Source organism: Culex pipiens, chromosome 3, assembly GCF_016801865.2.
Source record: "Culex pipiens pallens isolate TS chromosome 3, TS_CPP_V2, whole genome shotgun sequence".
NCBI classification, from domain to species: domain Eukaryota; kingdom Metazoa; phylum Arthropoda; class Insecta; order Diptera; family Culicidae; genus Culex; species Culex pipiens.
This window is the reverse complement of record NC_068939.1, coordinates 34,023,680-34,045,952: the sequence shown is the minus strand read 5'-3', so window position 1 is coordinate 34,045,952 and position 22,273 is coordinate 34,023,680. Positions and strand designations below refer to the sequence as shown.

The 22,273-nt window shown below is 36.0% G+C and overlaps 1 protein-coding gene across 1 annotated transcript in view; it reads right to left on the bottom strand.

Moving 5' to 3' along the window:
* Positions 1–1,400: 1,400 nt before the first annotated feature.
* Positions 1,401–22,273, bottom strand: part of LOC120429944 (nuclear pore membrane glycoprotein 210) — a 41,478-nt gene continuing 20,605 nt past the window's right edge. The window contains exons 4-5 of the mRNA XM_039595042.2: positions 22,142–22,267; positions 1,401–2,702 (exon numbers count right to left, since the gene is read on the bottom strand). Coding sequence (XP_039450976.1) covers positions 2,563–2,702; positions 22,142–22,267 — 266 coding nt within the window. The 3' untranslated portion in view covers positions 1,401–2,562. The remainder of the gene's footprint in view (positions 2,703–22,141; positions 22,268–22,273) is intronic.

The following is a 22,273-nucleotide window of genomic DNA, read 5'->3' as shown; positions in this document are numbered from 1 at the left end:
TTAGGATTTTTTTGAAATTTTAAGGAATTTTTGAGAATTTTATAAATTTTAGGTATTATATTTTTATTATAAATTTCGAGGAATTTTAGGTATGCTAGTAGTTATAGGAAAGTCAGTAATTTTAAAAATTTAAGGAATTTTGAGGAAGTATCGGAATTTTTTAGTTATTTATTAATTTGTTCTTGAAGAAATTTTAGGATTTTTTTACAATTAAATTTTGAGGAATTTTAGGAATTGAATGAATTTAGGAATGTTAGTAATTTTAGAAATGTTTCAGGAATTAAAAAAATTTGAGGAATTTTTGGAATTTAAGGATATTTTTTTGAATTTTAGGATTTTTTAATTTTAAGAACATTTAAGATTTTAAGTATTTTAGAAATTTTATGAATTTTAAGAATTTTTATAAATTTTGGATAATTTTAGGAATGTTAGGATTTGTTGAAATTTTAAGTAGGAGGAATTTTATTAATTTTAGATTATTTTTATTTTTTATCTTTGGGATTTTAGTCATTTTAGAAATTTTAAGTATTTAAGGAATTATTAAAAAAAATGTTGAAATATTTCAGAAATCTGAGGAATTTCAAAGAATTTTTGTAATTTTTTTTTTTTAATTTTACGAAATTTAGAAATTTTATAAACATTGAAGATTTTAGGTATTTTAGAAATTTTATGAAATTTAGGAATTTTTATAAATTTTAGTTATTTTAAAATTTTTTGGAATTTAAGAACCTTTGAGGAATTCTATGAATGGAGGAATTTTAGGAATGTTAGAAATTTTAAGTTATTGAATTATTAATTTTCATAGACATTTTAGGGTTTATTTTTGCAATTTCAGATTATTTAGAAATTTTGTGAATTTTGAGGAGTTACAGGAATTTTAGGAATTTTGATTAATTTAAGAATTTGGAGGAATTTTAGGAATGTTCGGAATTTAAGATTGTTTAGAGTTTTGAGGAATAGTAGGTATTTAGAATTTTTACGAATTTTAGGAACGTTACTAATTTTAGAAATTCTGAGGAATTACAGGAATTTTAGGAATTTTGATTGATTTAAGAATTTTGAGAAATTTTAGGAATGTAAGGAATTCAAGATTTTTCTTTTGAATTAAGGGGTTTTTTTAAGTATTTAATATTTTTTTTAGGAATTTTACAAATTTAAAGACGTTTGAGGAATTTTCGGTAATTTAAAAATTTTATGACTTAAGGGATTTTTAAAAAAATAAGAATTAACAATATTCTAGAAATTTTTGGAATTTAATAAATTTTAGGTATTTTAAATATTTTAGAAATTTTATTAATTTTAGGATTGTGAGGAATTTTGGATTATTTAAAAGAATTTTAGGTTATTTTTTTATTTTAGTTTTTTTTTTAAATTTAAGATGTTTTTTTAGAAATTTCAGGATTTTTTTTAGGAATTTTAGAAATGTTAGGAATTTTGAGCAATTTTAAGGAATTTTGAGAAATTTTAGGAATTTTGAGGAACTTTAGGAATTGTTTGCTTCTGCAAGTCTTTTTAATCAATTTCGAAAAGTTAGAGGCACACAATTTGAATGGCGAATAATTTTATCTTTCCCATCAAAATTTTCAACAAAAATGTTTAACATGGAATTCCTCTCGAGCACTGCGCTTCCGTTTAAACTTACTCTTCACAAATCATCACACACACACACAACCAAATCGCTACGCGGACATTTTGCACCCAGAAAAAAAAAAAACAAAAAACTTATCGCAAACCCGAAATCTACATCGCGTGAAAACAAATTGCACGCGGCGATGAAAACTAGCGCCCAACGAAAAAAAAAGAGGAAAGCGAACCCACCATAAAACAAAGATTGATGAATCTGGGCGGCGGAATTGGATTTCTGCGAAAAACCGGTCGTAAAACGCTCGATGCCGAAAAAACTTGCATCTTTCGTCACCACTTGGTCGCAAAACAAGAGAAAGCGTCTCCGGAGGAGATCGGTCATAAAAGTAGGAAAAAAGTGCCTCGCCGAAATCCGAAATATGAATTAAGTAAAGAGTGTAATTTACATACACACGGAGGAAAGAAAAGGGGAAGGAGCCCAGCACTTTTTCTTTTGTTTTGCTTTTCCCAAGAGACGGCACAGAGCTAAGGCGTATAATGAAATGAAAATAATTTGAATGCGAAATGAGCCGCCACTGTCGGATTTTTGTTTCTTTCTTATTTTTTTGGGGGAAATCTCAGCCTTGCACGAGTTATTTTGCTGGCCAGCAAATCAACGTTGTATTCTTGAGTCACTTTGCTTTGAACGAACAAAAAAGAAACTGAAAAGGAATTGTAGCAAGAAAAAGTGTACTTGTTCTGCTTGTGTTGAGTCTTTTCTCTTGTCTTATCCTCTCGCTGAGTAAATGAAGTAAGAAAAATAAAGTATTAGCCCTTCCTGTTTGGGCATCCTATCTCTTAAAAAGCTGAAAACTTTTCTCCCGCGACGTCGTCCGTAACCATAAGAATAATTAATATCGTTCCAACCAAGTAAGAAAATTGCAATCTCGCGTTCACGCACTTTCACGCACTCACACGTCTACTCATCTCTTTTTTTTCTTACAGCTGGCGCCGGTGGATGCGCTTCTGGGGCGACAGCAGCGTCGTGTCGCCGTAGATGGGCGACCCGGGTGAGGAGGTACCGGCGGCACTGCCGCCACTGCTGTTGAAGTCGGACGATGCGTTGGGGCTGAGTGGGCCTGCAAGGAAATGAAAAATAAAAACAATTGTTTTGTTAGATATCTTGTAGAGGTTTGGAAGTCCCAACAGACGATTTAGAGTCGAAAAAGTCAACAACGAATGTGTGACAAAAGGTCGAATGCCAACAGGTCGAATGGACAAAACGTGGAAAGGACAAAAGGTCGAATTTGAAAAAATATATAAAATAAAACTTTTGATGTTAGCCTTAACACACAAATATTGAAAAGCAGCTTTGGAAAGGTGATTTTCAGTTATCGCTCGGACGTTGATACGACAACACACGTTTCTACGAGCACTCTTCAACACAATAGTCTTTTGTGTTCGGCACACGCCGTGTGTCCTTAACCTCAACTAAAGGAATTTACTGAAAAGCAAAGATGGACAAAACCCGTAAGAATACGCTGAAAATGGTTTTCGGAAACGCAGCGAAAGTTCCCGCCCACGTGGACGTGCTACGGTTCACAGCGAACGTTTTGAAGATTCCGGCCACGGATGTCCACTCGATCTACCGCGACGAGAATGATCGCTGTTTTTACGTAAAGTTCTTGGATGAGCCGACCTTCGTGGAATTTACCGGAAGAATAGTGGAGCAGTACCGTTTCGTGCATAGCGATGGCCAAGTGGCCGTGGTGAAACTGGAAGTGGCCAGCCGGCTGTTCAGGTACGTGAGGATTTTTAACTTGCCGCCAGAAATCGAAGAGAAAGACATTTCGGCCGTGCTGTCCCAATTTGGAACCATTCGGCAACATGTCCGGGAACGCTACCCAACGGAATACGGCTACACGGTATACAGTGGTGTGCGTGGCGTCCACATGGAGATCGCCAAGGAGATACCGCCTAACCTCTACATCGGTCACTTCAAAGCACGCTTGTACTATGAAGGTTTGAAGAATAGATGTTTCTATTGCAAACTGGAAGGACACATCAAGGTCAACTGCCCGAAGATAGCGAGCTTGAAGTCTTCGACACCAGCCGGATCGTTCAGTGCCATCGTCGCAGGGGCGATCGCAGCCAACGCAACTGATCTCACACTACCAACCGACATGACCACGCTGACACCACAAAACAAGCCACCAATACAACCGCGCGATCCCGATCGCGGAATTTCGCCGACGCCGGAAGAAGCAGGCAACGACAGCGAGATGGACGACGACGATGAAGATGAGCGAGAGGAGGAATCCGGCGCTGACGAATCGCCCGATCTCGGCGGCGACAAGCATCGTAAGCCCCGAAGTAGTTCACGCAACGTACTCGAGCAGTTGGAGAACCGTTCTCGCTCTCGCAGCCTGATCCGGCCTGAAGGTACTGGGGGAAACGGGGGGAAGAATGGGAAAGAGGGGAAGGGTGGAAAGGGGGGAAAGGGGGGGAAGGGAAGGGGTCGACCACGCAAGTAGATTAAGTGATGATGGAGAAGGAGGATAGTTCGTGCGAAAAAGGAGGAGAATGGTAGTTGGTATGATCTGCAACTGTGTAAGAGAAGACGAATGTATGTGTGTGTGTGTGGGTAAAAAAACGTAAAAAAACAAAGAGGAGGTAAAGATGTTCAAAATATTGTGCGTACAATCCGGTTCCGATGATTTGCTTTCAATTTTATCAAACTTTTTCGAATTTCAATAGCCACTTATGCCACTAGTTCGTAATATTGCTACCGCTAATCTAAATGCTATCAATTCCGATGTGAAGAAATCACTACTTAAAGATTTTATATGGAACAACGACTTAGACATTATTTTTATTCAAGAACTATCATTTGAAAATTTTGCATTCCTGAATTCGCATACAGCAATTGTAAATATTAGCGCTAATAATAAGGGAACTGGAATTCTTTTACGAAATAACTTACAATATTCTGATATAATTTTAAATGAAAACGGAAGAATATCATCCGTTTGCGTTGACTCTATTAACTATATAAATATTTATGCACATAGTGGAAGCAACCAGAAAAAGGAAAGAGACACGTTATTTAATGAAGACATTTTGATTCATCTTGCGCATGGCAAGGAAAATGTCATAGTTGGTGATTTTAATTGTATACTTTTGGCTGAAGACATGAATGGAGTAGTTAAGAATTATTGCAAAGGACTGCAAAATTTAATCTCTGGACTAGAATTGAAAGACGTTGAACAAACCATATTGAAATCACGAGTTAACTTTTCATTTATTAGAGGTACATCCAAATCACGCTTAGACAGATTTTATGCATCGAATGAATTTATTAATCAAATATCTTGTATTAAAACGTTACCATTAAGCTTTTCTGATCACCATGGCGTACTTGTTAAACTCAATTTAAAAGACAATGCTCCTAATATTTTTATAGGTCGTGGTTTCTGGAAACTAAATTCCTTTTTTCTCAATGACAATGATATTTTGACGCAATTCACGGCAATGTACAATGGACTAAGAAATCGGAATTCTTTTATAAACTTATGCTATTGGTGGAATGAAGTAATGAAAACAAAATCAAAAAGTTTCTTCAAAAAAATTAGCTTTGAAAGTAATCAACAAACAATTCGAGAGAAAAGCTTTTACTATCGTTGTCTCAATGAACTTTTTGAAAAGCAAAAAGAAGGAGAGAATGTTTGTTCTGAAATGAAAATTGTTAAATCAAAATTAATGGAAATAGAGCAAAATAAATTACAATTTTATCGCTATACTTTTCGAACTAGTAATTTAATTGAAAATGAGAAACTAAGTATTTATCAAATAACATCTAGAATAAAAAATTCAACGCCATCAAAGCTTATCAGTCTACGTATAAATAACAAAGTTACTTCAAAAACATCAGAACTAAAATCAATGATCTTTGACCATTTTAAGAACATTTTTTGTAAACGAGCTGAAAGTGGATCAGATAATGATGATATTTTGGAGCATATCACAAAGACGCTGAACGATGCCGAACGGGATGCCCTTTCCAAACCAATAGAATTACAAGAACTTAAAGATGCTATTTTCAATGCTTCTAATAATTCTTCACCAGGACCCGATGGATTAAACTATGATTTTTATAAGACTTTCTTTGATGTTTTAAATACAGACCTGTTGAACTTATTTAATGGTTATCTTGTAAATAACGAATACCCACCAGGACATTTCTCAGCCGGAATAATTTCACTCATCCCTAAAAAAGGTGATCCTCATGACCTTAACAATAGGAGACCCATAAGCATGCTTAATACTGACTATAAAATCTTTACTAAAATTCTTTGGAATAGATTACAACCCATGATGAAGAAACTGATTGGCCCTGGACAGTCAGCTTGTATCTCAGAGACATCCTGTGTTAACGTTCTTAGAACATTGCGAAATGTATTGATCAAATCAAAACAGACCAAACATTTTAAAAATCTTTTACTTAGTATCGATCTGGAAAAAGCTTTTGACAGCGTGGATCATGAAGTTCTGTGGAAAATATTGAAAAAGTTTGGACTTCCTGATAGTTTTATTCGCTGCATTAGTCGTCTCTACCAAAATGCAACGTCTAAAGTTTTATTCAACGGTTTTTTTACAGATTCTTTCAAAATTGAATGCTCAGTTCGGCAAGGATGCCCATTGAGTATGGCTCTTTTCTGTTTATACATTGAACCCTTGATTCGTATGCTTTTTGAGTCGGTTAAAGGTTGTTTGATAGGCGATTGCTTTGTAAGAGTAATAGCTTACGCAGATGACATAAGCTTACTCATTAGAAACGATCATGAGTTTGATAAGGCCCTAGAACTGATTAACTACTTTAGCATTTATGCTAAAATCAAAATCAACACCGTTAAATCTCAGTTTCTGAGATTTAACAACTGTAGTTCAGGGCCACACCAGATAAAAGAAGTTGATAATTTGAAAATTCTAGGCATAATATTCCATCGTAATTTTGACACAACAATTTCAGAAAATTATAAAGACCTAATCAACAAACTTAAATATACAATTTCACTACATCATCGTCGTAAATTAAACCTTTTTCAAAAAGCATTTATTTTAAATACATACGTCCTTTCTAAACTATGGTACATCGCTCAAATTTTTCCGCCAAATAACAAACATATAGCTGAGATAAGAAGAATATGTTTTAAGTTTCTTTGGCAAGGTTACTTTTATAGCGTTGCAAAGAATGAATTGTACCTTCCGATTTATAAAGGAGGTCTTGCATTGGAAGACGTAGAAGCAAAATGTAAAAGTTTATTTATTAAAAATATCTTATTTTTCAAAACGAATTCTGGTTCCTCGGTTGATGAGTTTATGATTGCGCAAAGTAACAACCGTGCTATAACGAGAAATGCGCGAGAATGGATTAATCTTGCTATTGAATTAAAACCTCGAACAGTGCTGAACACGAGTAAATTATTTAATAATTATTTTATTGATCAAATGAGTATCAAGCCACGTATGCAAACAGAAATGCAAAATCTTCAATGGGACTTAATTTTTGAAAATCTTGATAAAAAATTTATATCATCTGATACAAAAACATACCTTTTCTCACTTTTAAATGAACTTATTCCAACCAGAAGTAAAATGTTTCGTCATGAAATAGCTGGAATAGATTCTCCAAACTGTATATTATGTGGTAATCTTGACACAATAACTCATCGAATTAAATCATGCGATAAATCTACTGTGATTTGGAACTGGATAAAAAACCTTGTAATCGTTCGGATTAGAATAAACACCAGGGATCCTGAAGAATTGATAGCATTACAGTTTAATTCAAAAAGCTACAAAAAGAATGCGGGTCTGTGGCTGGTCTGTGAAGCAATTAGATTTAATCTAATGAATTACGGATTAGATGGCATGGGCTGCCTAGAGAAATTCAAAAAAGAAATACGCGACGCTCGATGGAATAACAAAGCAGTTTTTGCAAAGTACTTTAAAAATGTTTTGAACATCTTTTAAAATTTGAACAAACCCCACACATAAAGACGATTATAAACATCGAAAAAGCACAGGATCCCGAAACTAGAAAAAACAAATTGTAAACTATCGGAACTATGTTAAATAAAACCTCTTTGAATCGAAAATAAAAAAAAAAAAAAAAAAAACAATTTTCTTTAATTTAAATATTTAGAGGTCTTCAGAATAAAAACTTGCCCCCGGATTGTTGGAGACTTTTTGAAAGGGGGGGAAGAATTTCCTTAGGATCTATTGTGTTCATGAAAGATAGATTGAAAAAGGATAGAAAACTTGCAACAATATTTGAGAAGAATTTTTTTTTCATTTTTCGAAACTGTTTAAATTTGAAAGAATGTAAAAGTCTATAAAATATTCCAACGATTTTTAATAGTAAAACAAAAACTTACATAATATTTTAGAAGTCGTATTTTTTAAAAGAACCGCTTATATTTGAAAGAATGAAAAAAATCACAAAATCATTACGACAGTCAAGAATATGTTTTTTTTAAATAAAATAAAAACTTAAAAAAAATAATTTAAAAAAATTCAAAAATATTATAGAAGTCGACCTTTTTTTAAAAGAATTGCTCATGTTTAAGACAATGGAAAAACTCACAAAAATATTTTGACATTCAAGAATAGGTTGTTTATTTTAAATAAAAAACAAGCTTCCAAAATATTTTAGAAGTCGAAATTTTTGTCACAGCACTGCTCTTAAAATAAAAAATGGAAAAACCCACAAAAATATTACGACAGATAAGAAAATGTTGTTTTTAAAATAAAAACTTAAAAAATATTTTAGAAGACGACCTTTATTTTGGAAGAACTGCTCAAATTTGAAAGAATGGAAAAACTCACAAAAATATTTTGTCAATCAAGAATTGAATGTTTTTAAAAAATAAAAAAAAAACTTTCAACATATTTAAGAAGTCGAACTTTTTTTCAAAGAACTGCTCATGTTTGAAAGAAAGGAAAATATCACAAAAATATTACGACAAAGAAGAAAAGATTTTTTTTAAATAAAATAAAACTTGAAAAATATGTTAAAAGTCAAATTTATTTTCGATGAACTGTTCATGTTTGAAAGATTGGATATCTCCTTTAAAAAATGGTTTGGTAAACTAAGGATAAACTCGCAGAAAAAAAAAATCAGATTTGTTTGTAAGAATTTTTTTTCAAGAATTGATTAGAATTTTATAAATATATTTTTTTCCTTCAATTTTTTCACATTCGGCCTTTTGTCCATTCGACCATAAGTCTTTCGACCTTTTGGCTTTTGACCTTTTGTCGCACATCCGTCGACTACTAATATAAATAAACTCAAAACTAAATTTTTCGTTTTGTCATTTACAATTTATGTTTTGAGTCAATTTACGTTTATGTTTTATGTTTCATGTTTCATGTTTCATGTTTCATGTTTCATGTTTCATGTTTCATGTTTCATGTTTCATGTTTCATGTTTCATGTTTCATGTTTCATGTTTCATGTTTCATGTTTTATGTTTCATGTTTCATGTTTCATGTTTCATGTTTCATGTTTCATGTTTCATGTTTCATGTTTTATGTTTTATGTTTTATGTTTTATGTTTTATGTTTTATGTTTTATGTTTTATGTTTTATGTTTTATGTTTTATGTTTTATGTTTTATGTTTTATGTTTTATGTTTTATGTTTTATGTTTTATGTTTTATGTTTTATGTTTTATGTTTTATGTTTTATGTTTTATGTTTTATGTTTTATGTTTTATGTTTTATGTTTTATGTTTTATGTTTTATGTTTTATGTTTTATGTTTTATGTTTTATGTTTTATGTTTTATGTTTTATGTTTTATGTTTTATGTTTTATGTTTTATGTTTTATGTTTTATTTTTTATGTTTTATGTTTTATGTTTTATGTTTTATGTTTTATGTTTTATGTTTTATGTTTTATGTTTTATGTTTTATGTTTTATGTTTTATGTTTTATGTTTTATGTTTTATGTTTTATGTTTTATGTTTTATGTTTTATGTTTTATGTTTTATGTTTTATGTTTTATGTTTTATGTTTTATGTTTTATGTTTTATGTTTTATGTTTTATGTTTTATGTTTTATGTTTTATGTTTTATGTTTTATGTTTTATGTTTTATGTTTTATGTTTTATGTTTTATGTTTTATGTTTTATGTTTTATGTTTTATGTTTTATGTTTTATGTTTTATGTTTTATGTTTTATGTTTTATGTTTTATGTTTTATGTTTTATGTTTTATGTTTTATGTTTTATGTTTTATGTTTTATGTTTTATGTTTTATGTTTTATGTTTTATGTTTTATGTTTTATGTTTTATGTTTTATGTTTTATGTTTTATGTTTTATGTTTTATGTTTTATGTTTTATGTTTTATGTTTTATGTTTTATGTTTTATGTTTTTTTCGTGTTCCATATAAAAAAATGAAACACGAAATAAAATGTAGCAACACGAGAAAAGGGCGCAAAACCATTTTGACAGCTGGAACTTCTTTGAAGATTCCGAGACAACATGTAACTTGTTCACACAACTCAGATTGTGAAACAATAGCTGGCTTTCCCAGCAACCTTTTAAAGCTGCAAGTTTTGTTAAATAGTTTCCTGCCGGCTCGGAATTTAAAAAAACAGTTCTGGCTGTCGAAATGCTTATGCGCCCTTTTCAAATGTTTCTCTAGATTTGTTAAACTTTCTAAAAAGAATTAGAAAATTGCGAAAATTTTACAAATCTCTAATTTAGAAACAATTTTCAGATTTATTCAAAAAACCAAAACATGTATTTTTTTTTAGGTTGATAAACAATCATTTCTACCGTAGTATTGTTCATGTTTTCGATCCTTTAAACATAAAAAAATAAACGCAGAAAAAACCCAACTGTGAAATAACTGTCAACCCCGTCACCCCTTCTCTTCGCCGAACAACCTCTCTCCTGCAAGCACTCATTCGACATTCATCGCACGTGATTGATGATTGACAGATGGGTGGCAAATTTACATCCCTCCCCCGATTTCAGGACGCAACCTTCACAACCTCCCGAAGGACCTGCCATTGCAAACAACACCTCGTACAGCCTCTGGGGTTGGGGCGATTTTTGATTCTCGGATGTTTTTTGTTGTGGATTTTTTTTTTTGTTAGATGGGAAATTGACTGACAGAGCTCGTCGATGGGCAGGCGGGGCACGGTTGAAAAAGCATGGCAGGCTGTGATTAGTGCCAAATCGACCGTTTCCTTTGGGAGGGGTGAAAACAACGTGGCGGCACGAATTGAGTGAGGTTGAGATTGGAACGGTTGATGCTTCCGGCTCGGGTCATCGAAATAACGGGGAAAACGAGGGTGTTTTTTTTTTGTTTTAAATAGACAAATGTATGGAACAAAATCGAAGCGAATTCAAGCTATTCCAGGAAAATTAATGAATCTGCAAACTAACTCCGATCTATTAATTCGAACCTAATTGCTGAGCTTTCGCTAACTATACCACTCATCAAATTTCAATCAATCACCCTGGTGTGGTTTGTGCGCTGTTGTGTTCGTCCGAATGCGAGTTCACTATTTTTCGTGAGAGTTACTCGTTTGGAACCGGCAAGCAGCAGCGCAGGCTAGAGTGAAGTCGATGAAGCAAACAGCTTCATTGTCGGCAGCAGAGTCGATAACAGAGCTTTTCCATCAATCCGGCCGACCAAACCCAAAATTCACACACGGTCCAATCCAGAGCACCCTAGCGCTGGTTCGTCAAAAAAATGCGCATTGAATATGGATCGGGAACTTTTTCTTACTGACTCACGCGCCAAACATGAAAGTCACGTTCCGCCAAACTAGCTTTCTGGCACACTCGTCAATGGTCGTCCAAGAGTTTCAGGAAAAGTATGAAAAAAATGCCAGTGGAAATTGATAGTCGAAGCCCCGCGGCTGGGTGCCATACGTCAAGGACCTGCTGGGGATTAAGGGCCCTTTTACGGTGGGGCTTTGTCCGACAAGTGATGGACAATGTTCTGAAGGTAATGGATTTTTGGTGAACTGGTTACGGCTCTAGGGGTGAGAAAAAGTTTATTTTGCAAAGCCTAAAACTTCTTCAAAAAATTGAATTTGTAAATTACAGCCAAATATTGAAAATTTCAAGATTTTTAATTTCCCATTTTTAGAAAATGTCGAAATTTAAACCATTTGCTACCCGATTTGATTCCCACCAAATTTGCTCTCGAGTTTGCCCCCGAGTCTCCCACCGCGCGTAGCAAAGCAGGTATCAAATTTGATCTCAAGTTCATTTGTAGAAGAAAAATATGTGTCGGTACCTGTCGGGTACTCATTTTCTGATACCCGACAAGTACCGGCAAGCCGGGGGCAAAGTTTTGAATGCGTGTTTCGGAGATTTTTGTATGTCTGCACTTGTGTAGGTCAAAAATTCAAAAAATTCAAAAAATTAAAAATCAAGAAATTTGAAAATTCAAAAATTTAAAAAGTTAAAAATTTAAAAAATTTAAAATTCAAAAATGCAAATATTCAAAAATACAAAAATTAAAAAATGCGTTTAAATAGCTTATTTTTTTTCAAATATTCAAAAAAATTAAAATTCAAAAATTCGAAAATTCAAAAAGTCAAAAATTCAAAATTTCAAAATTTCATGATTTCAAAAATTTAAAAATTCAAAAATTCAAAACTGGAGTTTTTTAAAAAAAAGTTCAATGAACCAATTTTTCAGATTTTGCTTTTTGGGTGTTTTTTAATACCCCTGACTCAAGGCGGTTTCAAAAACACCCAAAAAGCAAAACCTGGAAATTTGGTTTATTGGACCTTTTCAAAAAAAAAAACTCCAGAAAAATTCAAAAATTCTAAAATTCAAAAATTAAAAAAATTAAAAAATCAAAAATTTAAAAATTCAGAAATTCAAAAATTCAAAAATTCAAAAATTCAAAAATTCAAAAATTCAAAAATTCAAAAATTCAAAAATTCAAAAATTCAAAAATTCAAAAATTCAAAAATTTTAAAATTCAAAAATTTTAAAATTCAAAAATTTAAAAATTTCAAAGTTCCATAATTCCAAAATTTAAAAATTCAAAAATACACAACTACAAAAATACAAACATTCAACAATACAGAGATTTGTGTATGTCTTCTCTTGTGTATGATTCAAAAATTAAAAAATTCAACGAATCAAAAATTCCAAAATTCCAAAATTTAAAAATTCAAAAATACACAACTACAAAAATACAAAAATTCAGCAATACAGAGATTTGTGTATGTCTTCTCTTGTGTATGGTCCAAAAATTCAAAAATTCAAAAAAATTAAAAAGTCAAAAATTCGAAAATTTAAATATTCTAAAATTCTAAAATACAAAAATTCAAAAATTTAAAAATACAAAAAAGGCCGGATCTCAGATATTTTAATCAAAACGTTATTTTTTTTTAATTTTTCCAAATTTTTTAAATATTTTGAATTTTTTTTTATTTTTGTTAGCTTTTAATAAGTTACTTTTTTAATTTTTAAATGTTTTATATTTTTTTTTAATTTTTTAATTATTTTTAGATTTTTTTTCTTTTTTTTAATTATGATTATTTTAAAATTTTAAATTTTTAATATTTTTTTTTCATTTTTGCTTTCCTCACCTTACTGAGGAAAGGCTATAAAATCACTCAAAAAACGAAATTCTTAATTGGACCTCCTAGACCCACCTTCATGTATACTTATCGACTCAGAATCACATTCTGAGCAAATGTCTGTGTGTGTGGTGGGATGTTGATCAAAAAAAATTGCACTGGATTATCTCGGCACTGGCTGAACCGATTTGGACCGTATTGGTCTCATTCGATCCGTCTAGGAATCCCATAAGTCGCTATTAAAAATTATAAAGTTTAGTAAAGTACTTCAAAAGTTATGCTAAAAAAACGATTCTAACAAAAGTCCGGAAGATTGTAAAGAGGGTGGTTTTTGTAAGAAACCCCGTCATAATATACATTGTTAGAAAGGTATTTGAAAGACCTTTCCAACGAGTTCAAAAGTTTGAAGATCTGACAACCCTATCAAAAGTTATAAGCACATAAGTGCCCTGAATTATGAAGATCTGACTACCAAATCTGATGGTATGAATAATGAACCAAGTTGATAGAACATTGAAAGGTCCGCCCTTTTGTATCTGTTTTGGATAGCATTACCCTCTAAATGTGAGGAAGGCACCAACCACCTAAGGGTGGATTAAGTAAAGTTTTTTAAATTTATTTTTGATTTTTTAAAAATGTTTTTAATTTTGATTTTTTTAATTTTCTTTAAATATTTTAGTTTTTTTTTAAATTTTTTTTTTATTTTAATTTTTTTATATTTTGTAATTTTTTAAATTTTTTATTTTTTTTATTTTTTTTCAAATGTTTTTAATTTTTTTTAAATTTTAATATTTTTTAAATTTTTTATTTATTTTTTCCATTTTTTTTATTTATTTTTTAATTTAAAAAAAATACTTTTTAATTTTTTTAAGATTTTTTTTAACTTTATATTCTTTTTAAATTTTTTAATTTTTTTTTGAACTTTTTTTAATTTTTTGAATTTTTTTCATTTTTTTTATTTTTTAATTTTTTAATTTTTTTATGTTTTTATTTTTTTTTACTTTTGTTAAAATTTTTATTTTTGTTTTAATTTCAACTTTTTTATTGTTTGTTTTTTTATTTTGTAATTTTTTTGTTTTTTTATACATAAAAAACAATTTAAATTTTTTTCCGTGCATGATTCAGTTTTCCATGCATCATTCTATTTGCCGCAGTAGCAAACCAGCAGAATAACGGGTAGCAAAAGTGAAATCCCGAAGAACTGAGAGCAAATTTGCTCCGTGACAGGTACCGCGGTGGGGTTGACGTCGGGTGCAAATTTGATTTGCTTCGATGTTTGCTACCCGCGCTGGAGATGCACTAAGCGGTAGGGCCTGAATGATACTGGATCACACTCAGTCGCCAGCCAGCGACAAGTTAAGACGTGTTTTGCTCGTGCTGTCATCTCGCGTGCTTGGAAGTTTTAGACGGATGGAGGTGGAGGAATCCTCCGAGGAGAAAGATTTTAGGCCCGTCCGCGGGAATAAGAAGCAGAAGAAGTCCAGCGAGGTCACTGGAATCGTCATCGAAGGAGAAAAAGTTGAGAAGACCCTGCTCAACAGCAATAAATTCAGCGCGCTAGCGGGCGACAAAAACAACAACAATGCCGGTGCAGCAGGAGGAGGAGACGCCCCGGCGGTTCCAGAACCCAGAAAATCTGCCGGTAAACAAAAGCAACCACCTCTGGTGGTAACGAACTTGGGCTTCAACAGATTTCTGGATTTAATGGCCCTGTGGCATAGTGAAACCGGAGTACAAGCTGACCCGGAGCGGAATAAAGATGACGTGTTTTTCCGTGGAGGAATTTAGCACCGTTCGAGAGCTGCTGCTGCTTCAGTACAAAGTGCAATTCTACACGCACGATCGAAGAAGCGAACGATCCCACCGGGTCGTTCTGCGAGGACTCCCAGAAAGACCCCACGAACCTCAAGAAGCTCAGTGCAATGGAGAAAATGGGACCAGTCGTCGTCCGATGGGAGGCCTACCGGAATACGCAACCCAACGTGACCCAGTGCAGGAATTGCCTCCGCCTGGGACACGGAGCCAAGAATTGTTATCTAAAAAGCCGATGCAACAACTGTGGGCGGTTCCACAAAACGGAACAGTATAAAGACGAAGTAAATCAACCCAAAAAGATCTCACGAGGGACCGTAGTTGCCCCAAACGTGCGCAGTTCATCCAGTCGTCCAAGCCGAAACCGCCAGCATGGAAGAAGGACAAACAGCGTCCGGTGGTACCGTCGTTCTCCGGGGCGGATTTCCCTCCGCTGCCGGTTCCGGTCCCGATCCCGGATAAGCTGAAGAAAACAGACCCACAATCCGCAGCTGATGCAGGAAGCAGTCACGGAAACACTGGCCCTGGTGCCGGTGGCCAACCCAAGGTGAAAGGAGACGAGGTGCTTTACAGCATTACATTCGTTAAATTTTCCGATCTTTTCGAAAACAATATTTTTAATTTTTTAAATCTAGACCATTTGAAAAGTTAGTCTTGTCTCTTGTGGAAAATTGTGGTTTGTTTGGGTGAGACTTAGAAAACATCAATTTTACTGTTTTTAAACCTTTGCATGGCAAAATCTTAGCAACTAAGGGCCGTATCAACAAAGTTATAAAAAGCAAAATGTGGAGATTTTTTTTTTTTGGCTTTTTGAACATATTTTTTCAAAAGTGGACAAAAATGGGCACTCATTAAAAAAAAATAACTGCGACTATTAAAACAACAACTTACTTAAAAATCGATATAACTTGAAAACGGTGAACTTTAGCAAAATTTCACTAAAGTAATTTTTGTTTGCAAATTCAATTTTACATCGAAAAATAAAAGTTGAAAATTTTTTGCTTTCAATATTTCGTTTTTTTTTAACAGTACTGATTCGATAATTCATAACTCGGTCAAAGATTTTTGGCACATTCTGGAAATTTCTGAAAATTGGGCATTAGATGTCCCTTAAAACATATCCAAAAATAAAAAAAAATAAAAATATATTTTTTTGCACATCAAGTTCAAAATCAAACAAAAAATTAACCGTGTATCAGAGGACAGGTGATCATTTTGATTTCTTTCTAAAGAAAGAATTAAAATATGTTCATCAAAATAATTGAACGAACACGCCAACTCTTCTTGGAACCATGAAATAGCCAAGCGCATTCGTATCATAGAGCGTCAATGAAAATTCTCCCAAGCAGCCGCCAACCTGTCCGAATTTCTCCATGCACGAGTTCCCATACAACGCATCCAAAAATACACAGAAAGACCCCCTATTTGTACACGCTGGACGGTATGAATGTGGTAGTTCAGGGTGTGCATGAAAGCTTTTGCACAGTCGACATAAAAGCGCGCGAGCCGAGACACGAGCAGGGAGAGAGCAAAATCTGGAGTTTTCTCTCTCTCTTTGAACTTTGCTCTCTCCCTGTTCGTGTCTCGGCTCGCGCGCTTTTATATCGACTGTGCAAAAGCTTTCATGCACACCCTGAACTACCACCCAGTTAACTCAATCCGAATTCTGAAACGGAATCTAATTAGAATCGTATACAAATTCCGTTTCAAACGCAACAACCGGTTCCGTGTTCGAACCGGTTGTTGCGTTTGAAACGGAATTCGTATACGATTCTAATTAGATTCCGTTTCAGAATTCGGATTGATTTGACTGGGCACATTCATACCGTCCAGCGTGTACAAATAGGGGGGTCTTTCTGTGTACAGTTAAACCTCGTATAAGAGCGCCTCGCATATGCAACTTTGCATATACGAGTCATTCCACCTGATTCGGTTTTGTCGCAAGAGTTGCATATGCGAGGTACAGGGCTTATGGGATTTTGGCTATATGGGAGACATGGGCAATATTTTTATAAAAATTCAACTAAACTATACGAATTTATAGTGTTTTGGAATCATTATGAAGTCAGCTATACAGCTACACCAAATTTACATGGTTTACGATGTTCTAGATCATCTGAAACTTCGTCAAGTTAAGGCCTATGTGTTCAACGCCGTACAAGTATGAGGTAGGCGATTTGACTGTGGTTTTTGACCACAGATCATATCCGGATAGCCTCAGGGAGGTTCAGGGACTAGTCTACCGATATGTGGTGATGTTCTGGGTCTTCTGTAGAGTCCCGGGAGGTACGTCCGATGGGTCTACCGCCGTAACACGGCAGAGGTCGGTAGTTTTAAACCTCAGATCATATCCGGATAGCCTCAGGGAGGTTCAGGGACTAGTCTACCGATATGTGGTGATGTTCTGGGTCTTCTGTAGAGACCCGGGAGGTACGACCGATGGGTCTACCGCCGTAACACGGCAGAGGTCGGTGTTTTTTGACCTCAGATCATATCCAGATAGCCTCAGGGAGGTTCAGGGACTAGTCTACCGATATGTGGAAATGTTCTGGGTCTTCTGTGGAGTCCCGAGAGCTACGCCTGAAGGGTCTACCGCCGTAATAAGGCAGAGGTCGATGGTTTTTGGCCTTAGATTATATCCAGATAGACTCAGGGAGGTTCAGGGACTAGTCTACCGATATGTGAAGATGTTCTGGGTCTTCTATAGAGTCCCGGGAGTTACGACCGACGGGTCTACCGCCGTAACAAAGCAGAGGTCGATGGTTTTTGACCTTAGATAATATCCAGATAGCCTCAGGGAGGTTCAGGGACTAGTCTACCGATATGTGGTGATGTTCTGGGTCTTCTGTAGAGTCCCGGGAGGTACGTCCGATGGGTCTACCGCCGTAACACGGCAGAGGTCGGTAGTTTTAGACCTCAGATCATATCCGGATAGCCTCAGGGAGGTTCAGGGACTAGTCTACCGGTATGTGGTGATGTTCTGGGTCTTCTGTAGAGTCCCGGGAGGTACGACCGATGGGTCTACCGCCGTAACACGGCAGAGGTCGGTGTTTTTTGACCTCAGATCATATCCAGATAGACTCAGGGAGGTTCAGGGACTAGTCTACCGATATGTGGTGATGTTTTGGGTCTCCTGTTAAGTCCCGGGAGTTACGGCCGATGGGTCTACCACCGTAACAAGAAAGAGGTCGGAAGTTTTTGACCTCAGATCATATCCAGATAGCCTCAGGGTGGTTCCGGGACTAGTCTACCGATGTGTGGTAATATTCCTGGTCTTCTGTAGAGTCCCGGGAGTAACGGTCAATGGGTCTACAGCCGTAACTAGTCTACCGATATGTGGTGATGTTCTGGGTGTTTTGTAAGATTTCGGGAGCTACGGCCGTTGGGTCTACCACCGTAACAAGATAGAGGTCGGAGGTTTTTGACCTCAGATCATATCCGGATAGCCTCAGGGAGGTTCTGGGGCTAGTCTACCGATGTGATAATTCTTTTGTAAGATCCCGGGAGTTACTGCCGATGGGTCTACCGCCGTAACAAGATATAGGTCTGTGGTTTTTGATCTCAGATCATATCCGAATAGCCTCAGGGCCGTTACTTCCGGGACTCTACAGAAGACCCAAAAGATCATAACACATCGGTAGACTAGTCCCTGGACCATCCTGAGGCTATCCGGATATGATCTAAGATCATAACCCAGTGACCTCTGCCTTATTTCGGTGGTAGACCCATTGACCGTAACTTCTGGGACTCTACAGAAGACCCAGAACATCACCACACATCGGTAGACTAGTCCTTTAATCTCCCTGATATGATCTGAGGTCAAAATCCACCGACCTGAGCCATGCTACGGCGGTAGACCCATTGACCGTAATTCCCGGGACTCTACAGAAGACCCAGAACATCACCATATATCGGTAGACTAGTCCATGAACCTTCCTGAGGCTATCCGGATATGATCTGAGGTCAAAATCCACCGACTTCTGCCTTGTTACGGCGGTAGACCCATTGACCGTAGCTCCCGGGACTTTACAGAAGACCCAGCACATTACCAGAAGTCAGTAGACTAGTCCCTGAACCACCCTGAGGTTATCTGGATATGATCTGAAGTCAAAAACCTCCGAACTCTATCTTGTTACGGAGGTAGACCCATCGTCCGTAATTCGCGGGACTCTACGGGAGACCCAGAACATCACCACATATCTGTAGACTAGTCCCTGAACCTCCCTGAGGCTATCCGTATATGATCTGAGGTCAAAATCCACCGACCTCTGCCTTGTTACGGCGGTAGACCCATTGACCGTAGCTCTAGGGACTTTACAGAAGACCCAGCACATTACCAGAAATCGGTAGACTAGTCCCTTAATCTCCCTGAGGCTATCCGGATATGAACTGAGGTCGAAAACCTCCGACCTCTATCTTGTTGCGGTGGTAGAGCCATCGGCCGTTACTCCTGGGACTCTACAGAAGACCCAAAAAATGACCACACATTGGTAGACTAGTCCCTGAACCACCCTGAGGCTATCCGAATATGATCTTAGGTCAAAAACTTCTGATCTGTATCTTGTTACGGTGGTAGACCCATCGGCCGTTACTCCCGGGACTCTACAGGAGACCCAGAACATCACCACATATCGGTAGACTAGTCCCTGAACCTCCCTGAGGCAATCCGGATATGATCTGAGGTCAAAAACCACCGACCTCTGCTGTGTTACGTCAGTAGACCCATCGGACGCATCGACCTCTGCTTTGTTACGGCGGTAGACCCGTCGGTCGTAACTCTCGGGGCTCTATAGAAGACCCAGAACATCACCACATATCGGTAGACTAGTCCCTGAACCTCTCTGAGTCTATCTGGATATGATCTAAGGTCAAAAACCATCGACCTCTGCCTTGTTACGGCGGTAGACACTTCAAGCGTAGCTCCCGGGACTCCACAGAAGACCCAGAACATTTCCAAATATCGGTAGACTAGTCCCTGAACCTCCCTGAGGCTATCTGGATATAATCTGAGGTCAAAAACATCTGACCTCTATCTTCTTACGGTGGTAGACCCATCGGCCGTAACTCCCGAGACTCTACAGGAGACCCAGAACATCACCACATATCGGTAGACTAGTCCCTGAACCTCCCTGAGGCTATCCGGATATGATCTGAGGTCAAAAACCACCAACCTCTGCCTTGTTACGGCGGTAGACCCTTCAGGCGTAGCTCTCGGGACTCCACAGAAGACCCAGAACATTTCCACATATCGGTAGACTAGTCCCTGAACCTCCCTGAGGCTATCTGGATATGATCTGAGGTCAAAAAACATCGACCTCTGCCGTGTTACGGCGGTAGACCCATCGGTCGTACCTCCCGGGGCTCTACAGAAGACCCAGAACATCACCACATACCGGTAGACTAGTCCCTGAACCTCCCTGAGGCTATCCGGATATGATCTGAGGTCTAAAACTACCGACCTCTGCCGTGTTACGGCGGTAGACCCATCGGACGTACTTTCAGGGACTCTACAGAAGACCCAGAACATCACCACATATCGGTAGACTAGTCCCTGAACCTCCCTGAGGTTATCCGAATATGACCTGTGATCAAAAACCACAGTCAAATCGCCTACCTCATACTTGTACGGCGTTGAACACATAGGCCTTAACTTGACGAAGTTTCGGATGACCTAGAACATCGTAAACCATGTAAATTTGGTGTAGCTGTAAAGCTGACTTCATAACGATTCCAAAACACTATAAATTTGTATAGTTTAGTTGATTTTTTATAAAAATATAGCCCATGTCTCCCATATAGCCGAAATCCCATAAGCCTTGTACCTCGCATATGCGTGCTTCGCATAAGAAACCCCCATATGAGGTGCATATGCGAGGTTTAACTGTATTTTTGGATGCGTTGTATGGGAACTCGTGCATGGAGAAATACGAACAGGTTGGCGGCTGCTTGGGAGAATTTTCAATGCGCGTTACATTTTCATTGAGAGCTTTATGGATACGAATGCGCTTGGCTGTTCCATGATTCTAAGACGATTTGGCGTGTTCGTTCAAATATTTTTTTAATTGTTATAAATAGTAGAACGGCATGTTGCAAAATAATTTGAAAGAAAATAGAACAAAATCTTTAACCTACCAAGCATACATTAATTTCCTTTACATGTTGTTTGTCCAAAAAACAAAAAAACAAAATAAAGCTGTCGTAATAATGTGTACTTGTTTTGAAGAGTTCTGATCGTTCAAATTTTTTTAGGAAAATTTTATAAAGTGATGTTTTTTTATTTTATTTTTTGTAGATTTTCATAATTTTCATCGATATTAATTTTTTCCCTCTAGTTTTTTAGGAAAATTTTGAAGAGAAACGTAAAATACAATGTTTATGGCCTAATTGTTTTGGAATGGTCAAGATCCGGAATGTTTGCTTAGTGAGAATTTTTTTGCTCCAATCTAATCCAATGGAACATAAGAGAAGTCATTCTAAAGAAAACTCCAGGGAAAAACTTGTGGTTGGATTACGCCTCAAGTTTTGATTTAGTTTTTTATTTACAAAACAAGCTAATTATAGAAAACTACAATGTAAAAAGCATTTCAATTTTACACTTCTTGAAGAATAATAATTGCTGTAATTTGAAAGAGTTACTATTTCAATAAAAATCATGTGATCAACAGTTCTCACAACAATATTGCTAACATCATCTAATATTTTCTTATTATGTATAAAAGATATTTTTTAAAAAACTTGAAAATTACTAAAGAGATTGTTTGAACAGGTAAACATTTTGGCCACGCGTCGCCTCTGCCGTGTATAATTTTTTCTAGTGTAGTCCTTATCCATACCTACAACTTTGCCGAAAACACCAAATCGATCAAAAAAATCCTTCAAAAGAATTAATTTCGGGAAAAAAACATATTACTTCTTCACTTACTTGAGGACACCTAGGAGAATATCCCTCATCCTCTTAAAAAAGTGGAGTATCAACAATTCCCGTTTTCCAAATCCTCTATCCTTGTCCCTTGCGTTTGGCCAAGATACGACTACTTTGTCGAACATACCAACTCGATCGGAAAATCCCTTTCCATAGCACGTTTTTATGTTCAGTTCCAATGTTATGGAGAAACCAACGATTTTAAAATGGACATCACATTGACTTACCCCCACTGTAATAGGACGCCGACGGCGACACTGGACTAGCTGCGAACGGACTGCGACCGCCGGCACTTTGGTGGTACGCCGGCGCCGTCCGGTTCTGGTTATCACTCTGGAACGGCGAGAAGATCACTGAAA